The 25900-nt window shown below is 40.1% G+C and overlaps 1 protein-coding gene across 1 annotated transcript; it reads left to right on the top strand.

Annotated features, from left to right (window-relative positions):
- The first annotated feature begins 766 nt into the window (after nucleotides 1-766).
- enpp1 (ectonucleotide pyrophosphatase/phosphodiesterase 1) lies at nucleotides 767-25180 on the top strand. The gene is made up of 23 exons (XM_068576856.1): nucleotides 767-953; nucleotides 5405-5477; nucleotides 9697-9760; nucleotides 10915-11012; nucleotides 11094-11173; nucleotides 12057-12176; nucleotides 13252-13361; nucleotides 13475-13540; nucleotides 13640-13712; nucleotides 13999-14107; nucleotides 14956-15087; nucleotides 15203-15234; nucleotides 15372-15499; nucleotides 16428-16497; nucleotides 17363-17450; nucleotides 18419-18603; nucleotides 19400-19439; nucleotides 19516-19676; nucleotides 20822-20951; nucleotides 21660-21734; nucleotides 22672-22804; nucleotides 23365-23509; nucleotides 23651-25180. Exons 1-23 carry the CDS (start codon nucleotides 822-824, stop codon nucleotides 23801-23803), a joined length of 2397 nt encoding a protein of 798 aa, XP_068432957.1. The 5' UTR covers nucleotides 767-821; the 3' UTR covers nucleotides 23804-25180.
- The last annotated feature ends 720 nt before the right edge of the window (nucleotides 25181-25900 follow it).

The raw sequence follows: 25900 nt of genomic DNA, 5'->3' as shown, positions 1-25900 counted from the left end.
ATGGACTCCTTCTCTTCTCTTCTTATGTGACATACAACTAAATATCTTACATATAACCCCAATAAAATGTCGTGAATAATAATGCCGTTGTGAATTACACAAACTAGATATTAAGTGTCAATCAGTGAGCTTCATAGATGGAGGTGGATTAACTTTTTTTCTGTGTACTCACAATTGATTCATTTGCTCTCTAGCTCAGACTGTGCTAAATTCATTTTTTATTGCGACTCAACTGTCCAAGCAAGACCTTATTGACCTGTGCACTCGGTCGGATCCTGCAGCGCACCTCTCAGGTCTGACCACCAGGTGGCGGTAGCATCCAGCCGCTCCACAGTCCGTTTTTATTGAAGTTCCGAAACAGCTATTTGACTGATTTTAACTTACTGTGTTCTCATCTCGCAGCTCAGAAATCACAACGTGATTCACACTTTTGAGGCACAAATATCCTGAATGAGTTTGTCTTGGTTTTGTCTTCTTCTATTGTAGCTCTGACTCCCTTCGAAAAAGTTAATGAACAGCAGAATTCACTGGAGAAAAAAAAATTACACTTCAGCCAAAATAGCAGACTGTTGAGGTCAGCTCTGCTTCTTTTTTTTTCTTTTTTTTTTTTTTAAATCAGTCTCGCAGCCACTGAGTCTCTCTTAGATCAATCACGCTGCTGCTTTGTAAACTTGGAGACGTCAAGAAACGAGGCGGTGCCACACTTGAGCCCGAGGGGTCATATCCCGCACAGCAGCACATGCTCCTCAGCAGGGTGAAGCTCTGCCTGCCCTTCAGTCCCTGCTGGAAAACACTGGCAGGAGTTCTCCGCGCTCAGCAGCATGGACGTAACCAAAGGAGAGGACCCCTCTGCTGAACAGGCTGCGTCTTTGTTTGGGGCACCAGAGCTGGAGAGTCAAGGGAGAAACACTGAACGGGGAAAGAAGAGGAATAAGTGTAAAGTCATTACTGGGGTACGTTCAATGAAGCTATACCTCCATACATACCTGCATGTCTGGCCACCTAACTCTTCTCTAACTCTACACTGCAAATAGTATTTGAAGGCCACATGTTGTTATTCACTTTCACACTTTTACAGTACAACGTTGCAGCTTGTTTTTTTTTTGTTTTTTTTATCTTGCCGCACCTTTTACCTTTATTATGAAAATCAGCTTTCTAGTGCCTGTGCTGTGCTCAGTCAACTTTATATGTTCATCTTAGTGCTATTTGTATCTTTAAAAGGCATTATGGTGTTACTGTAGGACCATAAAATGTGTCTATAAACTTGAAATGGGTCTATAAACTTTATTATATTTAGAGTTTATAGTGGATGTTAGAGCTGGGACGATTAGTCGATCACCAACAAAACATATTAATTTGATAATTAATTCATGGTTTCAGTCATATTTCAATAAAACATATTGAAAAAGTGCTAAACATTTTCTATTCACCAGTCTCTTAAATTAAAAAAAGTTGCTGATTTTCTTTGTCAAATATGATTGTACACTGCAAATCTTTCAGTTTTGGAGTAACACCAAATAAGACTTTTGAAGATGTCGATTTGGTTTGAATGGGAAGTTTTTCCACATTTATTTTGACATAGACTAAAGAGGTCATTAATCACCGGGCGTCCAAACACACAGTCGCAGGTCCACATTGTTTACTCTTCGTGTAATCCACAGCTGTCAGAGAGTGGAGACTGCCAGTGTGAGTGTGCAAACCAAATGTTTTCACTCCAGTGCAAGAAGACAGAGGCCAGAAGTGTCTCTGCAGGTGGAGATGATCAGAGTTATTAATATTCAACATGGAGCTTTACGACCAAAGCAAAGTTTCAGCTGACAGTCTGAGAGCAATGCAATAGTTAACTGGCAGGAATTCAGAGGAATGGAAGGAAAGGGAAAGTTAAGTTTTAGAGATGCAACTGGATAATTTACATTACTCACTAGTATCCTCATTATTTTTTGGATTAATAATTAATTGTTTTATAAGCAATATATATTTATAAAATGTCAGAACAATGAAAAAATGTCGATAACTATATCCAACAGCCCAAGATGTTTTCCTCTAACAGCTTGTTCGTGTTCAAAGCCCCAAAATGTTCAATTTACTCTAATTTAAGACTAAGACAAGCAGAAAACCCCTGAACCATGACACTTTTGGCATTTTGGCTTCAAAAATGTTAACGACTAATAGATTTTATTTTTATTGGCTAATGAACTGGACGTTGCAGTTTTTGTCTGTTGTAACATTGTTACCCAGCGCTAAGGTAATATACTAGCAGAAAAAGTAATATAGCAAATATCTTTGACACTTTAAGGTTATTTGGATAAACGTGTCCACCCTACAGCCAGCCGAGGATTTCAGAAGCAAATACTGAAAGTCAGTCTTCTCATTTCCTGTCTCTATCCAGCTCGTGGATGAGAATCAGCTTGGAAAGTGGAATGACGTATTTTATTCTTGTCACAGAGGAAAAAGTCTCAGAGACAACAGCGGCCTTCATTGTCTGTGCACAGCTCCTTGACGCATCGAGACAAACTACAAATACTCCACAGAGGAAGTAAATCTGGGATACATTTGGGGCTTTGCAGGGAGACTAAAAGCATAATTCAATAACTCAGTGTATGTAGTATATGTTGCCTTTAATTGGCTGTGGTCAGGGCTGTATTTGAAGAAAAAAAACATGTTACTTTACAGTAAAAAAAAATGACAATAAAGGATTGATCCGCTAAAATATAACCTGTACAGACAGAAGTCATCAGACAGTTAACACACCTTTTAAACTATTTACTAGCAAACTGCAGCTAAAACCACAGGCACTATTTACAGCTGCTGTCTGCTTGGCACTAATTAAATACACATGTAGGAAAGTCTAGACAATAATATACTCTTTCCTGCCATACATCAGCCACTGTACAGCTGTTTGTAGTTGCAATGTTGGGACTAGATGCACTGCAGTTGTTTAAGATATTACGAATGGATGTTAGCAACATCTTGGGGCTAAAGACAGAAAAGAAAGCACAACTCTTTTTACTCAAACATCAGGACGACTCATTTGTTTTTCAGACTCGTCAAAGACATTTTGTATGCCTTTATTTGTCGTGTGGACGTTGTTGTGCTGTCTTAGTTTCATTTAGACTCCCAGCCGTCTGATCAGGTCTTTACTGTGTCGACAATAGAGACAAAACTGAAGGTAGTCAGACGAGAAGGTTTTCCACCAGACAGACTGTTTACTTTCACAACCCACGAAAACCACGTCTTTCCCAAGTGCCTTGTCCAATCCAGGCCTCTCTCTCTCCATCTAAAGCTGGAGAAAATAATGCACAGACTCCACGCACACGTAGCAGCATATCTTCATACCCATCTAGGAATTATTGTTTATGTGGATTAAACTAAATGGATTACTCAAGGGTGAATCCTGCTTTTAAGACTGACTGCTGCACTACTACAGATTATACTACTAATCTTTAAATTAAATGACATGAATGAGTACATCTTGAACGTATGTAATCTATTGTTAAGTCATAGGATAGATTTGTCTTAAAAGAAGGACATATAAGCCACAACATAACGTGTTCCCTGTGTATATCAACAACAAGAAGTGAGTATCTGTTGGATTTGTATTCTGCATGTTTAAGTGGAAACCAATATATTTCAACACGAGTGAAAAGAGGAGGGCAGAAAAGATAAATATGCTTTGTTATAAATACATTTTAAGTGTGTCTAGGCAATCATTTTATATGATATGAAATAATAATATTTCATCATGATGAAATGATATATTGAGCTATTAGCACAATTACATTGATAATAAAACAATTTTATTTTTAAAATGTTTATGTAAAAAGAGAGGAGAGGAGTCAATGTCATGTGACGAGGAAGCGTTTACAGTTCCACTTTCTGAATCAGCTCGTAGTCATCCGGTCGGGACCCAGTAAGTGGTGCCAGGATAAAAATGAGGGTTCACAAGATGGTAAGATTGATTAAACACTTTTTCAAAGCACTGCCTTCAAACTCCACACTAATTAAACGACCATGTTAACCGCTGAAGGCCGGGTGTAGGTGTTGCAGAGGGCTTCAAAATAAGCAGCCACTGAACACCCACCTCTCTAAATACACAGACACTGACTTCTTTGAAACAGCCCTCAAGCTACAAACCCTTCTTACCCGTGAGCAGATAGGAGTCAAACATCTGATGAAGAAGCAGCTAGACATACGTCCTTCTTTCACTTTTCAATTACAGATGGCCAAGACCAACATTTGGACAGTGGAAGATGGAGTATGGGGGAAGGTGGAAATGATTTGTTTACACTGGACAGGGTTCTAGAAATAAATTACAGTTCCACCCTCGCTCAGCGCTGCAAGACCGAGCGAGGAATATGGAGTCCATCTTGAACTCTCCCCGAAAAACAAGTACAAATAATGAATGAATCAAAGAATGGACAAATAAAATAAATAACACTAAAAGTCTTGTTCCTGGCTCTGAGAGGCCGTGAGCCACACTGGTGCTTTGAGCGAAATGCTAACAACAGCATGCTAAGATGCTCACAAGCTGATGTTTACTAATGTTAATGTTTTGCCATGGTCAGCATCTCAGATTATCATTTTTGCATTTGCTACCTAGTAAGCAAAAAGCTCGTCTGAGGATTATGCGAATTACATTAGTGACTAGCACTGTCACCTCACTGCCAGGACCGCCTGGGTTTGACCCCCGGCGGTCCTTCTGTGAGGAGTCAGCATGTTGTCCCCGGGCAGCGTTGGAGACTCTAAAGAATTCCCCGTAGGTGTGAATGGTCGTCTGTCTCTATATGTGCCCTGCACTAAACTGGTGACCTGTCCAGGGTGACAGCTGGGATGGGCATTAGCGACTCCTGCGACGTGGAATTTCATCCTGAATTTTATGGCAAATCATCTAATAGCTGTTGAAATATTTCAGTATGGACCGAGCAACAAACATTGTCCATCCCTAAACAGTAATGACAGGGTGGATTAAAAAAAAACTAAACACTTAGAGCAAGCTTTCTGTTGTTGTTCCCTCTAAATTTGCTGATTTGTGGCTTCTGTCAAGGAGCCAGAAGTCGGTTGCAGTGTGTTTGCATTATGGTCACAAGGAAAGAGTGCCTGTAGAATGAGCCGTTTTCGATGCATCATTTAAAGATTGATTATTCAGTTTTCACTTCCATTACATTTGAAGGTAATAACAGCTGCCGGGTAAAATGTTGGTTGGCGATCATTTGTAACAATAGCTCATTATTTTAAGAAAATTGTTGATCATTATGCAACAAAGAGACTCGATTATGGAGTTTTGTCAAAGTTCAATTTAAACATGTGTGGTCATGTTTGCTGACAGTCCAGCTCCATGTTAATTATGGACTGTTATCTTGGGGAACTTCAACAAACATCCTGACATTTGTTCTCTGGGTTTCAGGTGTTGCTGCTGTGCTTACTGGTGGTCATCCTGGCCGTGGTGCTTTCACGGAGAAAGAGCAGTGATGGAAATGGTAAGCACTGATTCATATTTCACTGTCTTGATTTTACAACGAGACCATGTGTTTTAATCTGTTTTGAAAATTAATGTTATTTAGTCTAATTTAAGAAGTGCAATGAAGCCATTTTTAGACAAAAAGGATCCTCAAGGTGATCTTTTGTGAGAAATACAAAAAATACATTAAATTATTACTACAATCCAGATGTTTTATAGTTCTGAATTTGGCGCCCCCCTTGTTAGACAGCAAGCCTTTATTATGAATGTGTGTCACATACATTTTATTGTCTTTAGTTCTTGATTTATGGTGATGTTGTTGAGCACTCTGCTGTTAAACATTAATCTAACTGGTCTGATCGATGGACACTAGAAAGCACTTTCCATCAGGATTATCTTGTTTTTCAGAAGAGAAATAAAACTGCCATCTAAATGACTGTGAAGTTAATCATATAACAACATACAAATGTGGGCCTTATAAATCTGTCCAATAAATAGGTACACACTGTTGAGCCCCATTCACATAGATTGCTAATCTCAGAGATACAATTTTATACCCAAATCTAAAAACATTCATTTTAAAACATTCACTTTAATATTAACACATTATATTTTCTGACTGAGCTTTCTTTGAACCATGATCTTCATTCACAACACACAGAGAGTGAATGAAGATATGTTGGTTGCAACAAGAGAGGCAGACAGAAATAACTCACTCGGGTTATATTTTGGAGCCCCTATTCAGGAAAGGCTGCTGAAAACACAAGTTGGAAGTTGTCCTGTCATTGCGAGCCTCACAGTGACGGGACGGCCCTGCTGTTTAAGCTCCCAGAAAGTGTACACAGATCTGGAAGTATTTAGAGCAGCAGTGAAGGAGGGTCATGTTACCAGGCAGCCAGTCGGGGGAAAGAGAGCTACAACGGTGAATGTTATATCTACTGAAACCATGAGTTGCTCACAGGATGTGTTTCTGTCAGGCTGGTGCAATCCAGGTTGTTTTTTTTTTACCCACTGTCGTAAACACACATTTAAGCGAGAAAGGAATGTTCACCCGAGGTTGGCATGTCTTCTGCAGCTATACATTCCCTCTGGTTGGACGTGGGCAGCGGTGCAGTATGCTCTTTGTTGCAAACCGCTGTGCTGAAACACGCCTCTTCCATTTCGGGGGCAGCGGTGGTGACTGTGTGTGGGTAACTGTCGCCAGCCTGGGCGGGGTGTGCTCTCTGCTGTGGCATTCCCCTTTAACTTATATTTCCCACCCAGCGAACATGAAAGCCATATGGGAAGAATAAATCTTGACTCTGCCCTCACCCTGACTCTTATTTAGCTGTTTTTCACATATGCAGCTTTGTTGGAACGTACATCTTAACGCCGCTTTCTTGGTCAGGCCTTTGGATGCAGATTAAAAGAGATGAAAATAACCCAGGACTCTACTTCTTCCTAGAGGCTCGCAGTAGGTTGTATAAATTGCTGAAAGTGGGTTTTCCCGTGGATTACAGACCACAGCAACTTGTCTCCTGAGACGGAGCATCCCTGAGTTCGGTCCAAACCACACTGCTGGCCTCGAGAGGCAGCGAGGAGGAGCTTTCTCACCGACATGCTAAGACTCCCTCTGCCATGTGTCCAGTTAGCAGCAGAGTTGACGGATTGTTTTTGGAGAACAGTTGCTGGAAAGCTTCCTGCTTACAGGAAACTTACTTTTACAGTGGGAATGTTCTTGAGTCTGTTTCTGCTCTGGAGAAAATAATAGTAATAATAATATTTGTATTAGGTTTGTGTTCCAAGTACTAACAAATACTTGAAGATTTACTTTGAAATCACACTTTAATGCAGAAGCACTAGTTTTATATATGATAGTCACCAAAAACACAGCATCCTCCTTACATCCAAAATGTTGTGTTTCTTTTTTCTGGATATGTCTTAATATAGTGAGCTGTGGACTATATAAACTGTTCACCTTCACCATGTTGTTAAATCACGAGGAGGATAAAGGTTAAATGCATGATTCAGACCTCATTCTTTGGAAACAAAGGTTTTGTCCAGTGAACTCTGAACTCACTATGGTATTGCTGTGCTAGCTCCTCACAGAGTTAATGATCAGGTAGTGTTGCACATGATAAATGGGGTCAGCTGGCCGCCCAAACTCACAGTTGACCGTAAACATTTAGGTAACCGTTAAAGTTCAGTTAACAAAAAATATAATTCAGGATTTACAGAAAGAGAAAAGAGACATTTTGTGAAGCGATTAACCAAACACCACTGACTCTGCAGGCTGACACTGTTAACACCTCGCTAGCAAACTTAGTGGAGTTTTTGGCAGCTTGAGAGCCAGATATTTTCTCGGTGAAGAGCTAAAAGAAGAGTAAATATTGGCTTTACATTTGTAATGTTGTCAGAAGCACGACCCCAGATAAGTGCTGGTGCATCTGCTGGATGTGTACTGTTGGTTAAAAAGGATATGTACATTAGGTGCTGTAATTCTGATTAGGTTTCTTAAATGAGTCAAAGATAGTGATGACCTCAATTGATAAATTTGAAGCGGTCACACCTTTAAAAAAAAAAGAAGCAGTTTTACTGTTTTTTCTCCAGGTTTTGTTGCATGAAAACAATCCTCTCAAGCACACAATCTGATGTAAAAAATGTGATGTCCAGTGTGTAGTCTGTGTTCATGGAGTCTGTCTGTGTGTGTTATCCATTTATGCTTTTATGCAACATATTCATGTGGTTCGCAGAATTTTGCTCTCTTCTCCTTCCAAAAACAGTGGAAATACTTCACTGGCCACAAAGCACAGAGGAAACATTCAGTCTCTTTCTGGGACGAAACTGTTGACGACAATGTGGCATTGCTGCTTTCGCTTCCTCTTGTAATCCACTGGAACGACCTAATAATCCAATTTGATTTGGCAATAATGACCTTGAAAACATATTTTCTCTGTTGAATCGACAAGATCTTCTGCCAACGTTTAAATTAACAGCTTTTTGTCTTCGCCTTTTTAACTTGTTTGAAGTGTAAACGGCTGATGAGTTTTTCATCAAAACAGGGTCGACAGAGGAACTTTTAAAAGGCCATAATGAGCCATTTAGAGAGCGTTTTCACGTTAGCAAGTTGCCCTTTTTTTCTTTTAAGAGGAAATACATATGATTTTTTTTTGCCATTGTACACTAATCACTTATATAAGTCTTGGCATATGCTGTTAATGTTTTACTGTTTTGTTTGAAGTATGTTGTTTGAAACTTGTTATGCTGACGTCTTGGTCCTGAAGACATTTTGAATCTCAGTGGGAAAATATCCTGATAAAATAAAGGTTTTTCAAAAAATGATTGGATATTTTCCGCGGCCTATAATGTGTCTCGGCTCAGTCCTAACACCCTTTGTCTTCCAACAGTCTGGTTCTTTCGTCTTTTTTAAGGCTGGTGTTTCAGTCAGGGTGGGCTGGCCACAGCGAGTGGGCCGACGGGTTCGGGCCTGTCCAATACCGGCCCACTACACGTTAATGTGAAAATGTACTCTAATACCTAAAGTCACTAATCACAGATTGACACTTACACTACTCCTCGTGATCTGTAGTCACACTCATGGTTTTTCATCTTCTCTATTCATCTAATCTCTTCCATCAGTCTAACTTTGTTTTATGTGTTATTAAATGTCAATCACTCTAGACCGTCAACACTTGCGCCACTAGCTTGCCGACAAAGCCGCAAGGTGTTGTGCATCTTCAACACCAAACACACACGCACACACACACACACACACACACACACACACACACACACACACACACACCCAACATGCAACACTATTGATACCACTGTTCACACCCTATCATATGTTCTGTTCTGTTGATTTCTACATTATAGTTCATACTAATTAAACCCTCTGTTTCCAGTTTCTTTATGGTGTGGTCTTTCTTTGCTGAAGTTCATTCCTTAAGGCTCTGTAGTTAAATGTATAACCATCTGATAGTAGCCCAGAGTTAAGCATATTATTCTACCAAACTATACCTACCTTGGAGTGTTGCAATAGCCAGTATGATTTTATTCCATGTGTCCCTCCAGGCAAATTGGTGCGATGTATTGAGTGGGCAACGTGCCATGATTGAGTGGGCCGGTCTGACAGTAACCCAAGGACCACTTTTTCCCCTGCTTTCAGTGTTGTGTGTTACTCCAGATCCAGGTCAGAATAAATATTCTTCTTAATAATGTGCCTCTTTTATTGACTGAACACTCCTCTTTTCCAGCTGACGGTGAGCTCTGGCTGCAGGCAGCAGATCAGGAACTTCAACATCCACGGTGTCCACCTGGGTAAGACAATACTCTTGTTCTGTGTACTCTGTGAGACCCGATGGGGTTTTAGAGAGAACAATACCTCAAATCTCAGCTGGCCTAGTTTGGATTACAGCAGCTCCGCTGCTCTCCCAGCATGTTTTGGTGCTGAGAATGAAGCTTTTCATCTGTAACTCCCACAGTTTTCCTGAGTTGAGCCCATTGTTCCCAGTAGTGGAAGTTAAACTGACCACAGAGAAAAATAAAAAGGCTTGTCTGTCACTGTCTGTCTTTTAGCAGCGTGTCAATAACCCAAACACATGATTCTTTTATTTATGACGATCTTGGTTTTTGGGAGAAAAAAACAGTTTCTATGGAAACCAGGCTTATGACTCTGAGTAATCGAGCATGTGTTGGTGTGTGTGTGTGTGTGTGTGTGTGTGTGTGTGTGCTTCTGCTTTGGTAAGGGAGTCACCCCAGACAGACCCATTACACTATGGAAAAGAAAACCTGTGGCTCCATCGAAGCTATTTGGGGTTTAAAAGTAACTTTAACAAAATAAATGTCTGTATTTTCATCTCAACGTCACTCACTGTCTTAAGTTTGTCTCTGTTGCTGTTGATAAAGCACACTTTTGTACACATTTATTGTGTATTATTATATAATTATATAAATTCTGTTATGGTTTCATGCTCCAATTAGATATCTATATCGACAATCTTTGTGTGTATCGACATGACACATCATTTCACGACATCCTGCATCACTTGACTCGATACTTCTGGTTGATATTCAATACCTAACCTTATATAGTTGTATAACTAATCACACATTGTAACGTATTAACCTATAACTCTTGCAGATAATTACATTACTGTAGTGCATAGTGCTCCCAATGAGAAGGGCCATGCAACAGACATCTCTTAGTCTTTTATTGAGCATCTGTAGTCTCTTCCTGTTTTCCTCCTCTGTGTGTTTGTGTGGTCGGTGACTTAACTTTTCTTCCTCTTGCCCGTTCAGTCAAAGAGCTGCTTTGTATTCTCTACACAGACCTACTGTACAACACCGCTGCTACACTCCTGGTGCCAAAGATATCCGTGTCTCCTGCTGAGTAATTATTCTGTTTCCCCATTCACAAAAGCACCTCAGTGTCCACTTAAAGCATCTTTCTTCCTCTCGGTCTTCCCACACAGTTTCTCCAGGCCACCGCTCATCCTGGTGTCCTTGGACGGTTTCAGGTCGCAGTACCTTAATGATCACAAAAGCCACCTTCCTGTCATGGACAAGTTACGTAAGTCACAGACAGTGTTGACTCCTCAGTCCGTCACGGTTGACGAAGCATCCCGTGTGACTGAACTTTACCGTGTTGCAGGAAACAACGGAACATCGACGCCATACTTAAGGGCTGTTTATCCCACAAAGACGTTCCCCAACCACTACAGCATCGTGACTGTAAGTCTGTTCTGGTCACGGAGTCGGCGGTTGATTTATTGGACGTGTTGAAGCCTATTTTAATTAAAGTTGAGGCCTCTTATGGTGGTTTCGTAATGATTATGAAACCAATTAAGTATATATTTTTCATTATTTCTCATCCAAAATACCATCCAATTGACATTTGTTTATTTATGGTGTGAATATAAATACATGGATATTTACTGAATTGTATTGACTGTTTCTAAATGAGAGATCACAGCTGTTTCGAGTGTGGCTTCATCCACGGGCAGCTTCCCCATCTGCATTCATCTTTCATGCCTCCATCACGAGCAGCCATGACTGTTTCTCGTTGTTTTGTTCATAAGGCAGCTGAGGAACACCAAGGTTTTCTGCTGCATTTCATTGACTCAACAAACAAAACTAGTAGAAACTGCTTCTTCTGTAAGAGCTCACAAGTCAAAAATGGTTGGAAACCATTGTTTTAACCTTTAACAATGTAATGCATTGTACAAGCTTATCTTATATATTTAATGTAAAATTCCAACCTGAAAAATAACTACAGCTGACAAATACATAATGTCAGGTAGAATGTGCAATATGCCAATTTGGAAAGTAAATAAAAAAGAAACTTAAGTGAAATTGGTGCATTTCCTTCAGTGTCTCTTCACAGTACGCAGAAGTTACAGTGGAGGTTTAATGGCTTATGTTTGCTTCTGGTGAAGAGCAGCAGCAGAGCTGAGGGACTTACAGAGCGGCTTTTACCTCTCTTGGTCGAAAACAAACCATGCAATTTAAATATCCAGCTTGTTACCAGTTTTACATAAGATAAGGGACGCAAACACTTTAAATCCTCTCCGCCACAAAATAGAAACATCTTACCTTGACTTTTTTTTTCCTTCAGGGTCTTTATCCTGAGTCTCATGGAATTGTGGACAACAAGATGTACGATGTGACTCAAAACACTTTCTTCAGCTTGAAAACTGATGAGAAATACAACCCAAAATGGTACCAAGGAGAACCTGTAAGTAAATATGTGCAACCTTGATATTGTGTGCAAGGGTGGAAATGTACTGTTCAGTGAATATTGGTCCAAAACTGTCACCTAATAACACCCCATTAGTGAAATTAAGTGTTTCTTCATCAGGGCCACAGCCGGCAGTTCATGGAGATTCTGAGCCAGAAAGTATTTTTCTGTAAAATATAACACACCCTAATTTTGTGGAAAACCTAAACATGAATCAGGAGGAGGCACTTGTCTTGAGTAAAGCATATAAAGCACTGTGGATAGATTTTCATCGCTGAGATTCTGCTCCCCCATGTGCAGGAATGAGTCTCTGGATATAATTATGGATTATGCTGGGGCAAAATGACAGCTTGTGATTGTTTAGATGTGTTATGGTTCCAGTTTAAATGGGAGGTCTCTTAAATCTCATTCCTCAACTGAGTGACAGGCCTCTAGAAAATAATCCATGCAGCAGCCGCATGACTTTCCAGGAGTCAAGGAGAAAAAAAATGAGTGATGACTCCAGGAATGAGTTCTTTCATAATGAACCAACACAACTAAGTGCATCAGCCAACGCATGTTTACAACACTTCTACCTGCAAATCAGTAATGAGTATTGGTATTGATTAAACATCAACATATGCAGTTATATTTCCATCAGTCTTGGCTGGGCTGTGAGTGATTACTCTTTTATCCTAATGGACTAACACTGTTGTGATGAGATTTATGAATGAGGTATTAGTCTGCTACAGTTTAGTCCCTCATCTCATCTTGTTTTGTATTTATTCTTTTATTTTATTTTCCTCTCCTTTTCTTTTGTCTCCTCTTCTTTCATATCTTTTTTCTTTCATATCCTCTCCTTTCCTTTTCATTTATTCTCCTTTTCTTTTCTCCCATGTCCTCTTTTTTCACCTCCTCTCCACTTACTTTATCACTTTTCCTTTCATATCCTCTCCTTTCCTCTTATCGCTTCTAATTTTCTTTCTTTTTTCCATTCTACCCTTCCCTTCCATCTCTTTTCTATTATTTTATCTCCTCCTCTCCTCTTCTCCTCTCCTTCTCTCTCGTCTCCTCCCCTCTCTCCTCCTCTCAGGTCTGGATCACTGCCATGCGTCAGAAACTAAAAGCAGGAACCTTCTTCTGGCCGGGCTCGGATGTAAGAATCAACGGCACTTTCCCAGACTTATACAAGCAGTATGACAAGTAAGAGTGATGCCGGTTTGTTCTAAAGTCATGACAAGAATATCAATAGCATACTTTAGTATAGTGGCGTTTTAATATGTTCATACATAATATTGTGTTTTTTTTGTAAACAGGAAGATTAATTTTGAGCAGAGAGTGACAACCCTGTTTGAATGGCTGAGTTTACCCCAAGGAGAAAGGTATCACACGTTCTTCATTATCATTGAAACATGTGATGTTGTGAGTCGCCATCAAAACCCAGTGAACATCTCACTGAACTGTTGTCTGTGTAATTTTAGACCAGACTTCTACACGTTGTACCTGGATGAACCTGACACAACAGGACATCTCTATGGACCCGTAAGCAGGCAGGTTAGTCTGTCGCTAAACATTAAACCTGCAACTATAAGCTGGTTGTTGATTACCAGAACAAGTACATCTATGAAGGTGATACTTCATCCTTGGAAACAATAGCCGGACAAAATTAATATTATGAACCATGCTGACAAAGTCGTTTTAGTCCATTGAATGTGCTTATTATTTATTTGGTGAAGCAAGTTATTGTTGAGGTGTTTACAGGATGGACCTACAGTTTCCCTGACTATTGTTCTCGGGCCGGAGACATCTGTGAGCGCTGTAAATGCTGTTGTGCCTTCAGGTCGTTGAGGCCTTGGAAAATGTGGACAAGATTATGGGCATGCTGATGGATGGCCTGACGACGAGAAACCTGCACCACTGTGTCAACATTATAATCCTATCAGACCACGGTGAGCCTGCACACATGCTATGAGACACTTCAGAGCGTCGTCTCACAATACAGTTTTCTCAAAAAGTTGACTAAACGATCATCAATATAAAAGTGAACTCCATACATTTCCTTACATTCCTTAAAATGTACAATGACAAAACATTAAGCAATTTAGAGGAACATGTATGTTCTGTCCCTTTCAGTCTTTTTCTTTGTGTGTGTTTTTAAAGCTATGCATTTGCATCCACACAGACTCAGGTCATCCCTTCTAGATATCTGTGTTTACAGAGTAGTGCGATGTATCACCGTTTTAAAGCTCGTGCCAGTGAGGAGGACTTTAGAGACTTCAATTGCTTGGTCTATATGAGTAAACTCCAGTAAACTAGAGTGTTATATGTGAGTAAACTGGTAAAAACTGTTCTCAGTGTTATGTAAGCAGGATATTCTGTGACAAGAAGTTTCTCTGGACATCTGGAGACCATATGTTAGTCTTGTAATTAGGTATATTAAAGAAAAATGTGCTGGAATGCGTGGTTCAGGGGCGATGCCCAGTTATCTTCATCAAAGACATCATTTCAAAAAGAAGCTATTCATTTTGTTGTGCTGTTTCGAGTGTAGTTTAGCACAAGGAACAAGGAGGACTTATTAGTGTTCACATATTTGAAAAATGAAGTGCATTTCTGACTTGATGAACATGTGTGTCCCTCCAAGGAAAAACATTAGCATGAAACAACAGAAGCATGGATTTTGGTGCTCAACTTCACATATTTCACGGCTAGATTTGTCAAGTCTTTACATATGTAAACACAAAGCTTCACCATATATATGAATAGAAAGATTGAGGACAAAATAATGTATTTTTCACAGGCATGGAGGAGGCTTCATGTGAGAAGGCAGCATATGTGTCGACCTACTTGAACAAAACCGATGACTTTGCCGTCATCCAAGGCGCGGCTGCTCGCATCAGACCCCGTCGCCTCCCAGAGGATTTCTATTCCTGTAAGTGAATGACGATAACGCCCAACTTCCTCTTCTTGCAGCTTTGCAGAATCACTCAGTGTCAGTTTGTCTGTAACCAGTGTGGCTGACCATTTCCCTGTGTTTCCCTCCTCAGTTGACTACGATGGTCTGATGAAGAAACTGTCGGTATGCAAAGTATTCCACATGTGACTTTTGTGTTTATAAGAAGAAAGAAAAATTATCTGCTTGCTTGGCCTCACGTCAAACAATCGCCTTCCCCCTGTGCTGTGGGTTGACTGTCCTCTGCTGTGTCTGTTCTGAAGTGCAGGACCGCTGACCAACCGATGAGGCCGTACCTCAAAGAAAACCTCCCCAAAAGGATGCACTTTGCTAACAACAAACGCATAGAGAGAGGACACCTCTACATGAAGCAGGGGTGGCAGGCTGCGCTGTAAGTCACCCATCAGGCCGCAGAGTTCACTGTGAGGTTGTCAAACTTTGTCAGGGATGGCATAAAGAAGCTGAAAACGTCTAACTGGAGCATACAAATAGCCGAAAAATAGCTGAAATGCCAGAGAGCTGACCCATCTGATTTATTTTTAAGATTACACGGTTCTTTTATTGTTTTCAAAACATACAATGCAATACTCTGTATTTAGTGGCAAGAAGGGCCTGTCAGCAAAAAAACGCTTTCTGACTGACTGCAAGGAAGAAAAGTAACTTTTAATAACTAACGGGTTATTTGTGTTCCATTAATTACATTTTTTATGATAATTTAAAGTGCAGCAGGCTTGCAAACCTACCTTTAGCGCACATTTAATTGAATGGCAATCTTAAAATTTAAGGACAAAGTTAGTAAACAAAGGATGACCTGAGACTATTTATTTAGCTTGGGAGAAGACTAAAATGCAAAGATTAAATAATATAAACATAAAGCCACGGTGCTTGTCATCACATCTCACAGTTAACACGGTTAACAGTTTATATGCACTGGAAGTTTCCAGAGTGTGTTTATGAATGTAAATGTTTGGGGTTTGGAGAAAAAAGTGTTCTTTGACCACACAGAAGTTAAAGCATTTACAGTAATTAGTGTTAGTCATCATTTATAATGAATGAGGCGTTTATGTTGGAGAAGAGTTGTACAACTCGTTTGATGGATAGCAACCATGTAATCATTGGAAATTGTTTCAGGCTGAAGAATGCAGTCTGCATGCGATATGGCCTGCTCTTCAGCTTATATAGATTTTGATTCGCCTGACCATGAAGTCGAATATTCGAGGAAAACACTTGTCAAGAACTGTCAGTGTTTTGGTGGCTTTGACCCTTTATTCCTTCCACTTTAACTCCTCAGATAAAATGTTTCTGTTCTATCTCGACAGTAACCGGCAGGAACTCAAGTATTGCACCGGTGGATTCCACGGCTCAGATAACCTCTTCGACAACATGCAGGTCAGAGGAAGGAAAGACGCATGTGTTCATCCGTGATGTGCATGCTTTTCAAAATATCCCAAATCCTGAAAAACAAGAGGGTCTGAAAGGCCTGAAGCTTTAGTTGTTAACTTGTCGGACGTAAACTCCAGAAAACAGAGATACATTAAAGAGTATGAAGATATTTTACTCAAGAACAAGTGTTTCAGATGTAGTTCAGATCAGAGACCTTAGCAGAGGAGAAAGTGTATTTATTATACTAGATGCTCTACAACAAGGGTGCAGCAGATTGACCACTGGTGTCACTGGATTTTGGAGTTAATGTTGAGTCTAAATAAAAGATACATTTCTGTATTTGCTGTACAAATACTGTGGAGCTCTAAAACTCTACTTGAGCACAGTAGTTACTGTTGTTTTTAGAAGTCACTTTCCTCCTTCACATTCTCTGCTATGAATGGAGTTGGCCTAATTTGGAAATGTGTCCGTGTCTGTCCGCCTTCATTTTAGTCATCACAAGGCGTCGGTGGATGTTTCCGTATATCGTTTACTGTGGAGTTTGACCTGGTTAAATTAGCTTAAGAGGTGCTGACTTTTCTAAGAAAAAGATCTGGGAAAAGTGTGAGTTTACTCACCTGCAAATATCCCCAAACCCACCCAACCAACATGTTTCCTAGAATAATGTTCAAGGTTGTATAAGGTCACTTCACTTTAGTTCATTTCAAATATTTACGTGTTTGACATCGTGTTATTTAAAGAACGAGTTTTGCTTGATTAAATCAAGCTTGCCTTGGCGGGCACAATGGTCTTCTGTACTTTCTCATTTGCAAATGTCTCCAAATAAATGCATAAATGTCAATATGGTAATGTGTATCTACTTTTTTTTCAGGCAATCTTCATTGGTTATGGTCCAGGATTTAAAGAAAACACCGTTGTGCCTCCTTTTGAAAGCATTGAAATATATAACCTCATGTGTGGTAAGGAAAGAGTACTTTATCCCTTCTTTAGTCTTTTCTATTCATATTTAAATGAATACTTTATAAAATAAAATGGGTTATATATTTACCCACGAGTCTCCCACCTAAATTGTTTATTTTAATATGACAGCACATTGAACAGTTTTCCTGTCATACCCAAATTATGCTTTTTCCAAGACTGAGAACCTTCTGAGTGGAGTGAGTTAAAGTACAATTGTGTGTGATGATGCTCGTGCCCATAGCAGCCATTTCACATTTGTTTACACTTTACGTCACTGGATAAAATGACCTGTTGGGATCTTGAGGATAATCACAGCCTCATGGAACTTGGAGGTAAATGATTTGCCATCCAATTGCTGAAATCTTCCAACGCTGTAAAAACAGTTCAGAGAAGGAAACAGGTGTTCTTCCCCGAATTCCAGCGAATTTCAGTTTGTTTGGTGCCTTGGAAAAAAAGAGCAACAGAAAATAAAGAGCAGCCACATCAACCAGATGTCCTCAAAAAGAGGAACTAACACAATCTGATGACGATCAGTTGAACCCAGGTGTTCAAGCCACAAAGTAACACACAGAACATGGACGACAAGGTCAAAGTAGCACCGAGTACAGAAGCTCTCCAAAATCTAGTAGGTTACATGTTAGCAAAAGACAGATGATGATCATTGTACACAGTTTCCCTTCCAAGTAATTTGTTCAGATAATATGATTAAATTATAGGCCGTTACGTGTGACTTACGAAACCTTATATAAAGACAACTTTCTTGCTTTGTTTAGCTTTAATATAGTGCTTTGAAATTGGTGTGATCGCTCATGTTACTTGTTCCATCATTGTAGTGGTGTCACCAAATCCTTGTATTGTGACTTTATAATGATATCATTAAGTATTATTTTAACTGTCAGTAAAGATGACTAAGTTCATGAAAAGGTTGTCAAAAATAATGTACAGTTGTTCTCTCATTCTCCTCTAGATCTTCTCGGTATTCGTCCCGCTCCAAACAATGGCACTCACGGCAGTCTGAACCACCTTCTGAAGAGTCCCGTCCACCAGCCGGTCCACCCAGCACAGCTCTCCCATGACATGCTCTGTGAGGCCATCGACCCTGTCCCCGCTGACGACCTGCAGTGCTCCTGTACGTCCCGGAACAAGACAGCGGTATGTACCAACACATTAGTGGGGTCATGGCGGTGCTTGTCAAAAGCTTTTGAATGCATTATCATGACATTTGATGAAGATATTAATGATCCCAGAGGATAAATGATGCTGAGTTTTCATTTATCCGGTGTAAATATCTCAGCTCCTATCAGGAATACAGAAATACACACATTCATTATCCCGTCAGGATGAATTGTAATTTATTTATTTTTTAAAGTGCTTTATCAGTTCAAAATGTTTTGATACTAAATACCTACAAAGCTAACGATGTTTTTTGTGTTGTGTTCTAATTAGGAAAAGTTAGCATGCTAATATGTTGAACATTGCTTTCGTAACATCACGTCAGCATGGCCAGAGTGATTTTTTTTATGCTGTTCGAAGATGGCCTTTTATTTTCTTGCAAAAAAAATACATGTCAGCAAGTTAGCATGTGCTGATGTTAGCATTAAGCTCAAACCACAGTGTATCCACCATGTATTGCCTCACAGAACCGCTTACATGGCTGTGGACTCATTTCGTAACATTTTTCCTGTTACAGTTAATACTTCCCTCTCCGTGGGCTTTTATTGATGCAGATGATTTAAAATGTAGTGAAATAAAATACATAAATTAGTATTAATTTCTCTCAAAGTCAAGTTACCAGTTACACTTATGCTACCCTCAAGTTGACAAATACTCAGATCAGATCCTTCCTAGTGCAGATATTTAAAAACGTGCCGGGCTTTATACACTGTAGAGTGAAAGTGTTGATTTGAATGTATTTACCAAAAGCATACTGACAATAATTTATTTGTAGGAGACCGAATTGAACAGAGCTCTCATATCAACTGATTCCAGTGAGTATTGTTTTTTTTTTTCTTCATTTTTTTTTTAGAAAACTTTGCGTGATGTTTATGCATTGTCCCTTTTTAGGTGTCAAAGCCAGTTTACGTCGCCTCCACCATCCCTTTGGTACCCCTCGAGTCGTCCAACCAGGCGCCAGCTTTTGTCTCCTCCACCAATCCAACTACCTCAACGGATACAGCAAAGACCGCATCATGCCCCTGTGGGTGTCGTACACCATCCGGCCTCTGGTGAGTCTTTTATCTCTAAACATAGCATGTACAGTGGAGCGATCCCGGCTGTATTTCATCTGTGGTTGAGGCATGGCAGGAGATTGTTTCTGAGGATCTCAACCCTTTCTCTATAAGCAGCTGTGACTCATCTTCTGTGCTCTTGTTGGCTCAAATTCTTCTTGTCTTTCTCATTATGCGGTTGAGGTTCAGTGTAAATCATGACTTCAGGCAGAGTGGCACATTCCCGGGAGAGTTTACAGTGTTTGCACTATGCCACCTAAATGATGGAGCTACTGAGGATTTGTTTTCATCCAGGCAGAGTACAAATTGAATAGGGTTGTACTCAAGCTTTCATTTTGTCTTGAAGTAATCATGGTTTAGATTGTTGTTTTTTAATCTGTATTTTGCTCAACCCACTGGTACTCCCACGAAAAATTTCAATTTCACAGCTTGTCAGAGTTAACAACTCTATATGAGACTAGCTTCAAGCTAATTTGCCCACTAGAAAATCAATTGGTCAATGAAAAGCGTGAGGCCATGCTCCATTTATATTCTTCCAAATATAGGATGTTTGTAAATATGCAGTTCTTTTCATGCTTTATTTTTCTGCCTGTAATCGGATACGTTGTCTCTGATTTTCTTATATTTTTACACAAGTTTCCTGTAAAGAGCTACTGTATATAAACTGATAGCATTTAGAGTGGCAATGTCCTTTGAATAAACTCTCCATTTAAACACACATAAATCTTAGTGTATCACTGGATAGTGATTTATTCCCCATTGATTTGAAATAGTATGCCCGCCTGTAAACTATTTTTTACATTTTTAACCATGCCACCACCACTTCGGTCCAGAGTAAAATATCTCAACAACAAGTGGACGTTTTTTTTTTTTAAATATTTTATTTTCCTCAGAGTATGAACACTAATAAATTAGGACATGTGACCTTTCATTCAGCACTATCAATTGGACATTTTATTTATTTATAATGTAATTTTCTTCTATGACATGTCATAGAGAGTCAGCTGAGATTGTCTTTAGACAATCAGGAACTCTCTGTAAACAGAAACAGTGTCCTCGCTGACACTGACGAAGCAAAACCAAGCCAAGTGATCTTGCGCAACACTCCCAAGCGTCAACCTCTCACTGATCCTCTCTCTCAGACCAGAGTGCGACCCCTGAGCCCGGCGTTGGAGGAATGTCTTCGTGCTGACGTGCGCATCCCATCGTCCGCCAGCCCGTGTAGCGACACAAACAACCAAGTTCTGTCCTTCGGCCTGCTGCATCCCCCCAGTGAGTGTGTGTGTGTGTGTGTGTGCGTGTGTGTGCGTGTGTGTGCATGTGTGTGCTTTAGTGACTATGTATGTATGAAAGTGGTGGAGGGGGGTCATAGCACGCCGTCCCCGGCTGGGTGTTGAATTCAAGTTGACGTGTTTCAGAGCCACATTCTCATGTAAAAATGCAGCCGTTTTTTCTGTCTGCAACAGTAGAGAGAGTCCCATCCCCCGTATCGAGACGCTGTAGACTCACCGCATGTTTTGTATGTAATTCAGGCTTCAGGTAACTCCACAAAAGGAAGTGACTGACTGAAAGAGAGAAGTAAAAGCTCTGAAACAGCTGTGAGAAAGTTGGATTTACCACAATTAGCTTTATATTTTCCTTATAGCTCAGATTTGTGCAGTTAAAGGAAATTTGAGTTGTGACGATTACGGAAATTCGTGTGATGTGATTTTTCAGTGTTTCTTGACATATTTAGAGAAAATCCATGAACAGAATGATTGAATATAATCAGGTAGGTTAACACTTAATGCAAAGAAACATTAGTTTCAGCTGTGAATGACTTTACCTCTTTATATTTATCTCCACCAACATGTGAAGTATCTTTAGTGCTTCTCTTCACAGAACACATCAGACTTTTACAACATCCACTGAATGTTTTAAGTCTTTACCCAAATTGCAAACACATTAAATTTTACTTCACTTCTCATTTTCTCTCTTTAGATCTAAGTGCCAACGGACCCGAGGCAGACTCTCTAATCACTAGCAACATGGCACCAATGTTCCCTGCATTTAAAGGTGAGTCAGTCTTCCAAACCTCTATCTGCTCCTGTTTTCTAGATTTAGATGGGAATCACGGTGATGCACGAGTTAATGTTGAATTCCAGGATTGTCAGAAGGGTTCATTTGCCAACTGAATGAGAGCTGAACAATTTAATTAACTAGTGAACTTGAAGAGATTGTCTGGATCACAACTAGACATTATGTCATGCTCTGTTTAGTTTGCTCTTATTTTCCGAGTGCAGGTATTGTGGTTTGTTCAGTTCTCTTGAGACATTTGTATTGCTCAATATTATACTTTTTTTTTAAAAACAGGCTATACTTTTGGTTCTTAAAAAGACACAAAAGGAGTCTGAAGATCTGACCACTGTGATTATATGGCACTACTGTACTTTAATTTAGTCAAGCTCTTAGTCAAAAGCATAACCAAAGGGTTTGTTTAGAGGAACATTTCAAGAGTTAATACTTCTGCCCTCTGACTGTAGGCCCTGAAGTTTTCTTCACATTAAGATTCACTTTTAAGGTGGTCTGCTGTCGTGACTTGTAGATTGTGTTAAGTGATTAATATATAAAAATAAGAGTGTTTCAGACACCACAGCTCTGGTCGGGTTTCCACTGGGACCACCCACGCTATAGATGGAAACTCTCTCTCACTAGTGTGAGGTCCCATTGGGAGGAAAATCCTGTCCATGTACTATTGAGGCCGATATATGAATTAGCTAACCGATGCTGCCCCCTGGTGGCTCATCCCTGTGCCTACACTATGTGAACCTCTATGAGGTTTGGTCTTGTTTTTACAGTTGTGTTTAGTAAAGATGAAACAAACAATAAAACACTTGTTAATAAGCCGATAGGTTTATTGTTTTAAATTTAGAGCTTCTCTCTAATGACGACAGTATCATCGGTTGTGTGGTGACTTTGGATAAAGGAAAGGTTCTTGTGTTTAATTTCCCAGATGTTTGGATCCATGTCCATGATGTCCTTCTTCCAAAATATTCACAACAGCTGAACGGAGTTAACGTCATGAGCGGGCCGATATTTGATGAAGACTTTGATGGAAATGTTGATGCGCTCATAGCAGTCTCAGGGTGAGTCAGCACACACGTCAGGTGATCGATTCGGGATGCATCCAAAAATAGTAGTGACGTCATTTCAATCAGGAGATACTTCATCAGAGTTTAACAATAATGTGTAACATATGCATTACATCTGATAAGATAATCGAGTGGCAGCGATGATGAGGTCAGATAAGGAACAATTCCAGACACTAGTGGTGGTGATGATGAAGGGAGTTGCTGCAATCCTACTCTGATGCATGAGGAGCAGACTGGAGGTGAAACTAGGATAAACTTGCCTTGCCGAGCATCCAATTTGAGCTGAAATGACAACTGGCAGCAGCAGAGAGGAGTTGATTTTTTAAGTTTGACAGCAACAATGGGATGGGCTTCAGGAAACGACGCAGAATCTGGTTGGTTCATTTAAATTAAAAGCCCACAATCAGCTGACAGTCTTTATTTCTCCCTGTGATAACTCTGAGAGATTATGAATGAATGAACTTCCGCTTAAGCTGCATATAAACACACACATGACTTAAAATGAATATTTACTGTAAAGGAGTTTTTAAAAAACAGAAATCTCATGTTTTCAGGAATAAAGTGCGCGTCCCGACACATTACTTCCTGATCCTGACCGGCTGTGGGAACTCGACCTTCGGCCCCGTTGACTGCGAGGGTCCCCTGCAGGCCAAGTCCTTCATCCTGCCTCACAGACCTGACCACACTGAGAGCTGTGCTGTGAGTTACACACTTTTATCCTACACGTTCATACACATCAGCTACGTCTGTAGAAACACACCGACAGACCCTACAGAGGAAAAAACACATTGATCATTTTATTTGTTCTGATTTTCTACTTTTTTTCTACTTTCCTCTCAGAGCGGGTCAGACTTGACGTGGGTGGAAGATTGGCTGCAGTTTCACACAGCGCGGGTCCGAGACATCGAGCTCCTGGCAGGACTGAGCTTCTACCACGACCGGTTATCAGTGGAAGAGACGCTACAGCTCAAGACGTTGCTACAGACTGCGTAAAATCGGAGACATTATCAAATGAAGCTTTAATTTCCAATGGAAGCCATATTGGTCTGCGCCACAGGCCTCAGTCCACGTGGACACAGTTAACGGGTGCCTCGCTGGTAAAAGTTCCTTGTGTTCAAACCAAATTGAGTCCATCTGGGTTTTTTGTGATATGTCTGATTCCCCAAAATGTATAATTAGTTAATGTGTGATAGCTGTATATTTGTTTTTGTGGATGTTTTTTTCATGGATGGTTTTATAGCTTTCGAGCTCTGCAGCTCTTAACCAAAGATGGCGTCACATCTGCTGAGTGGCTCCAAAGTGTTTCCTCAGATGGGAACAAAATAAAAGGGAAAAGAAACATTTATTGATGAAAGACAAATCTATTTATACTACAATTGCTTTTATTGGCAGGGGCACATCAAGAAACATACGACAATCTGGAAACAGTTGTGTCTGCTGGCACAACATCTGGACAGCTGCATGTAGCAGCCTCAAAAACACCTAAGAATTAAAAAATCACTCCTGCTATACAAAAAGAAGCCTGCCAGATGTTGTCATCCTTTGTTCATGGTTGTTATTTTAGTATTTTCTTTATATGACACCAATGTTATTTTTAGTATTTTGTGATTTTTTTTAAATTTTATTTGAATTTTTGGTTAATGCCATTTTTTGGATAATTACACAGTTTTGAGTGTGTGTGTTAACTGGATGCTTGGATGGATGATAACACATGTTTGCCCCTATGTACTGACATGTTACAGGCCTTCCGCCTCTCGTACATAGGAGCAATGCCCCCAAACTGAAAGAGACTAAATGACTGCAAACTGCATCGTTTTGAGGTTGTTTTGAGTAATTCTGTGCTTGTTTTCAATTTAAAGGTTGTTTTTTTTCACCTTTTTTTCATTTCTAATGTCTCTTTGTAGCTATTAATGTCTTATTTCTGGTAATTCGGCATTCTTTCGTGGCCGTTTTGCTCTTCGTATCATTCTGCACGTGAATTAGTTGTAGCTGTTGGTTGAAAAGCTGCTGCTGGACTTTAATATTTACTTTATGCTGGACAAGAGGAGAGCGGTCTGGGCCCAGTAGTGTGTGTGTGTGTGTGTGTGTGTGTGTGTGTGTGTGTGTGTGTGTGTGTGTGTGTGTGTGTGTGTGTGTGTGTGTGTGTGTGCGTGTGCTTGTGTGCATGTGTGAAGATGAAATTATTTCTGGGATCAACACCAATTCTGTTCAATCTTTTTATCTTTACAACAAAAGTTTAAGGTCAGCAGGTAGTTTGAGGAAAATAAAAAAACCTTCAACACATGTTGTCATCTCCATCATGTATTCCAGGTTGGTTTTTGGTATTGTAGGAAATCACAACCACGGTCAAATACACAATTTCCTATAAAAACTCTTCTCCACTGACCTTGTGACTTGTATTATTTATTCCTTACCCACCACACAGAGATCAGGGCTGCACAAAAACACTTTCTGTATAAAGTATCTAACAAAATGTGAGAAATAACCAACCAGCAGGTTCTCTGTTGGCCCGCCCTAGATTTCAGCTGTCGAGTGAACTCAAAAAGGAAGGAAACCACGCTCTAGATGGGTTCCTATGTGGATAAAATCTGCCACTTCCTCATGTTGACCACTTTGGTACTGAAGGTAAGATCCTGCAGCTCTCTGCTCTGCACCACTTCAACTCTGTCGTGACCTTCTCAGGTCACAAACTGGACATGACTTCCCTTTGGGGTTTATTTGGTTTTTATCAAGTGATGTTCCAGTTGAGATTTAGCAACAACGTGGTAGTGTTGAGTCAATGTTTTGTAATCGCAGCGCACAGTTAAGTCATCGTCAAAGGAAAAGTCCACAGTGACTGTCGCTGTAATGAGGAAACTAAGTTCCTCGTCTCTGTTGCTGACTGTGTGAGGTGTATTGATATTCTGCATTGTTCTGTCACATGTTGACTGAGAGACATACACATCTGGACATGTGGAGGAAAACTTGAGGTCTTGTTAGATAACTTTATTTGTTTCATGTGTGATTGCATCCATCTTTCATGCAGCGCGACAGCGAGAATGAAATGAAACGTTTCCGTTTTTGACTTGCATGATGTGAAATGTTCGTGAT

The sequence above is a fragment of the Clinocottus analis genome, unplaced genomic scaffold, assembly GCF_023055335.1.
Source record: "Clinocottus analis isolate CAN_PGR_092001 unplaced genomic scaffold, fCliAna1.0.p SCAF_15, whole genome shotgun sequence".
Lineage (NCBI taxonomy): Eukaryota > Metazoa > Chordata > Actinopteri > Perciformes > Cottidae > Clinocottus > Clinocottus analis.
This window is presented reverse-complemented; position numbering and strand designations above follow the sequence as displayed.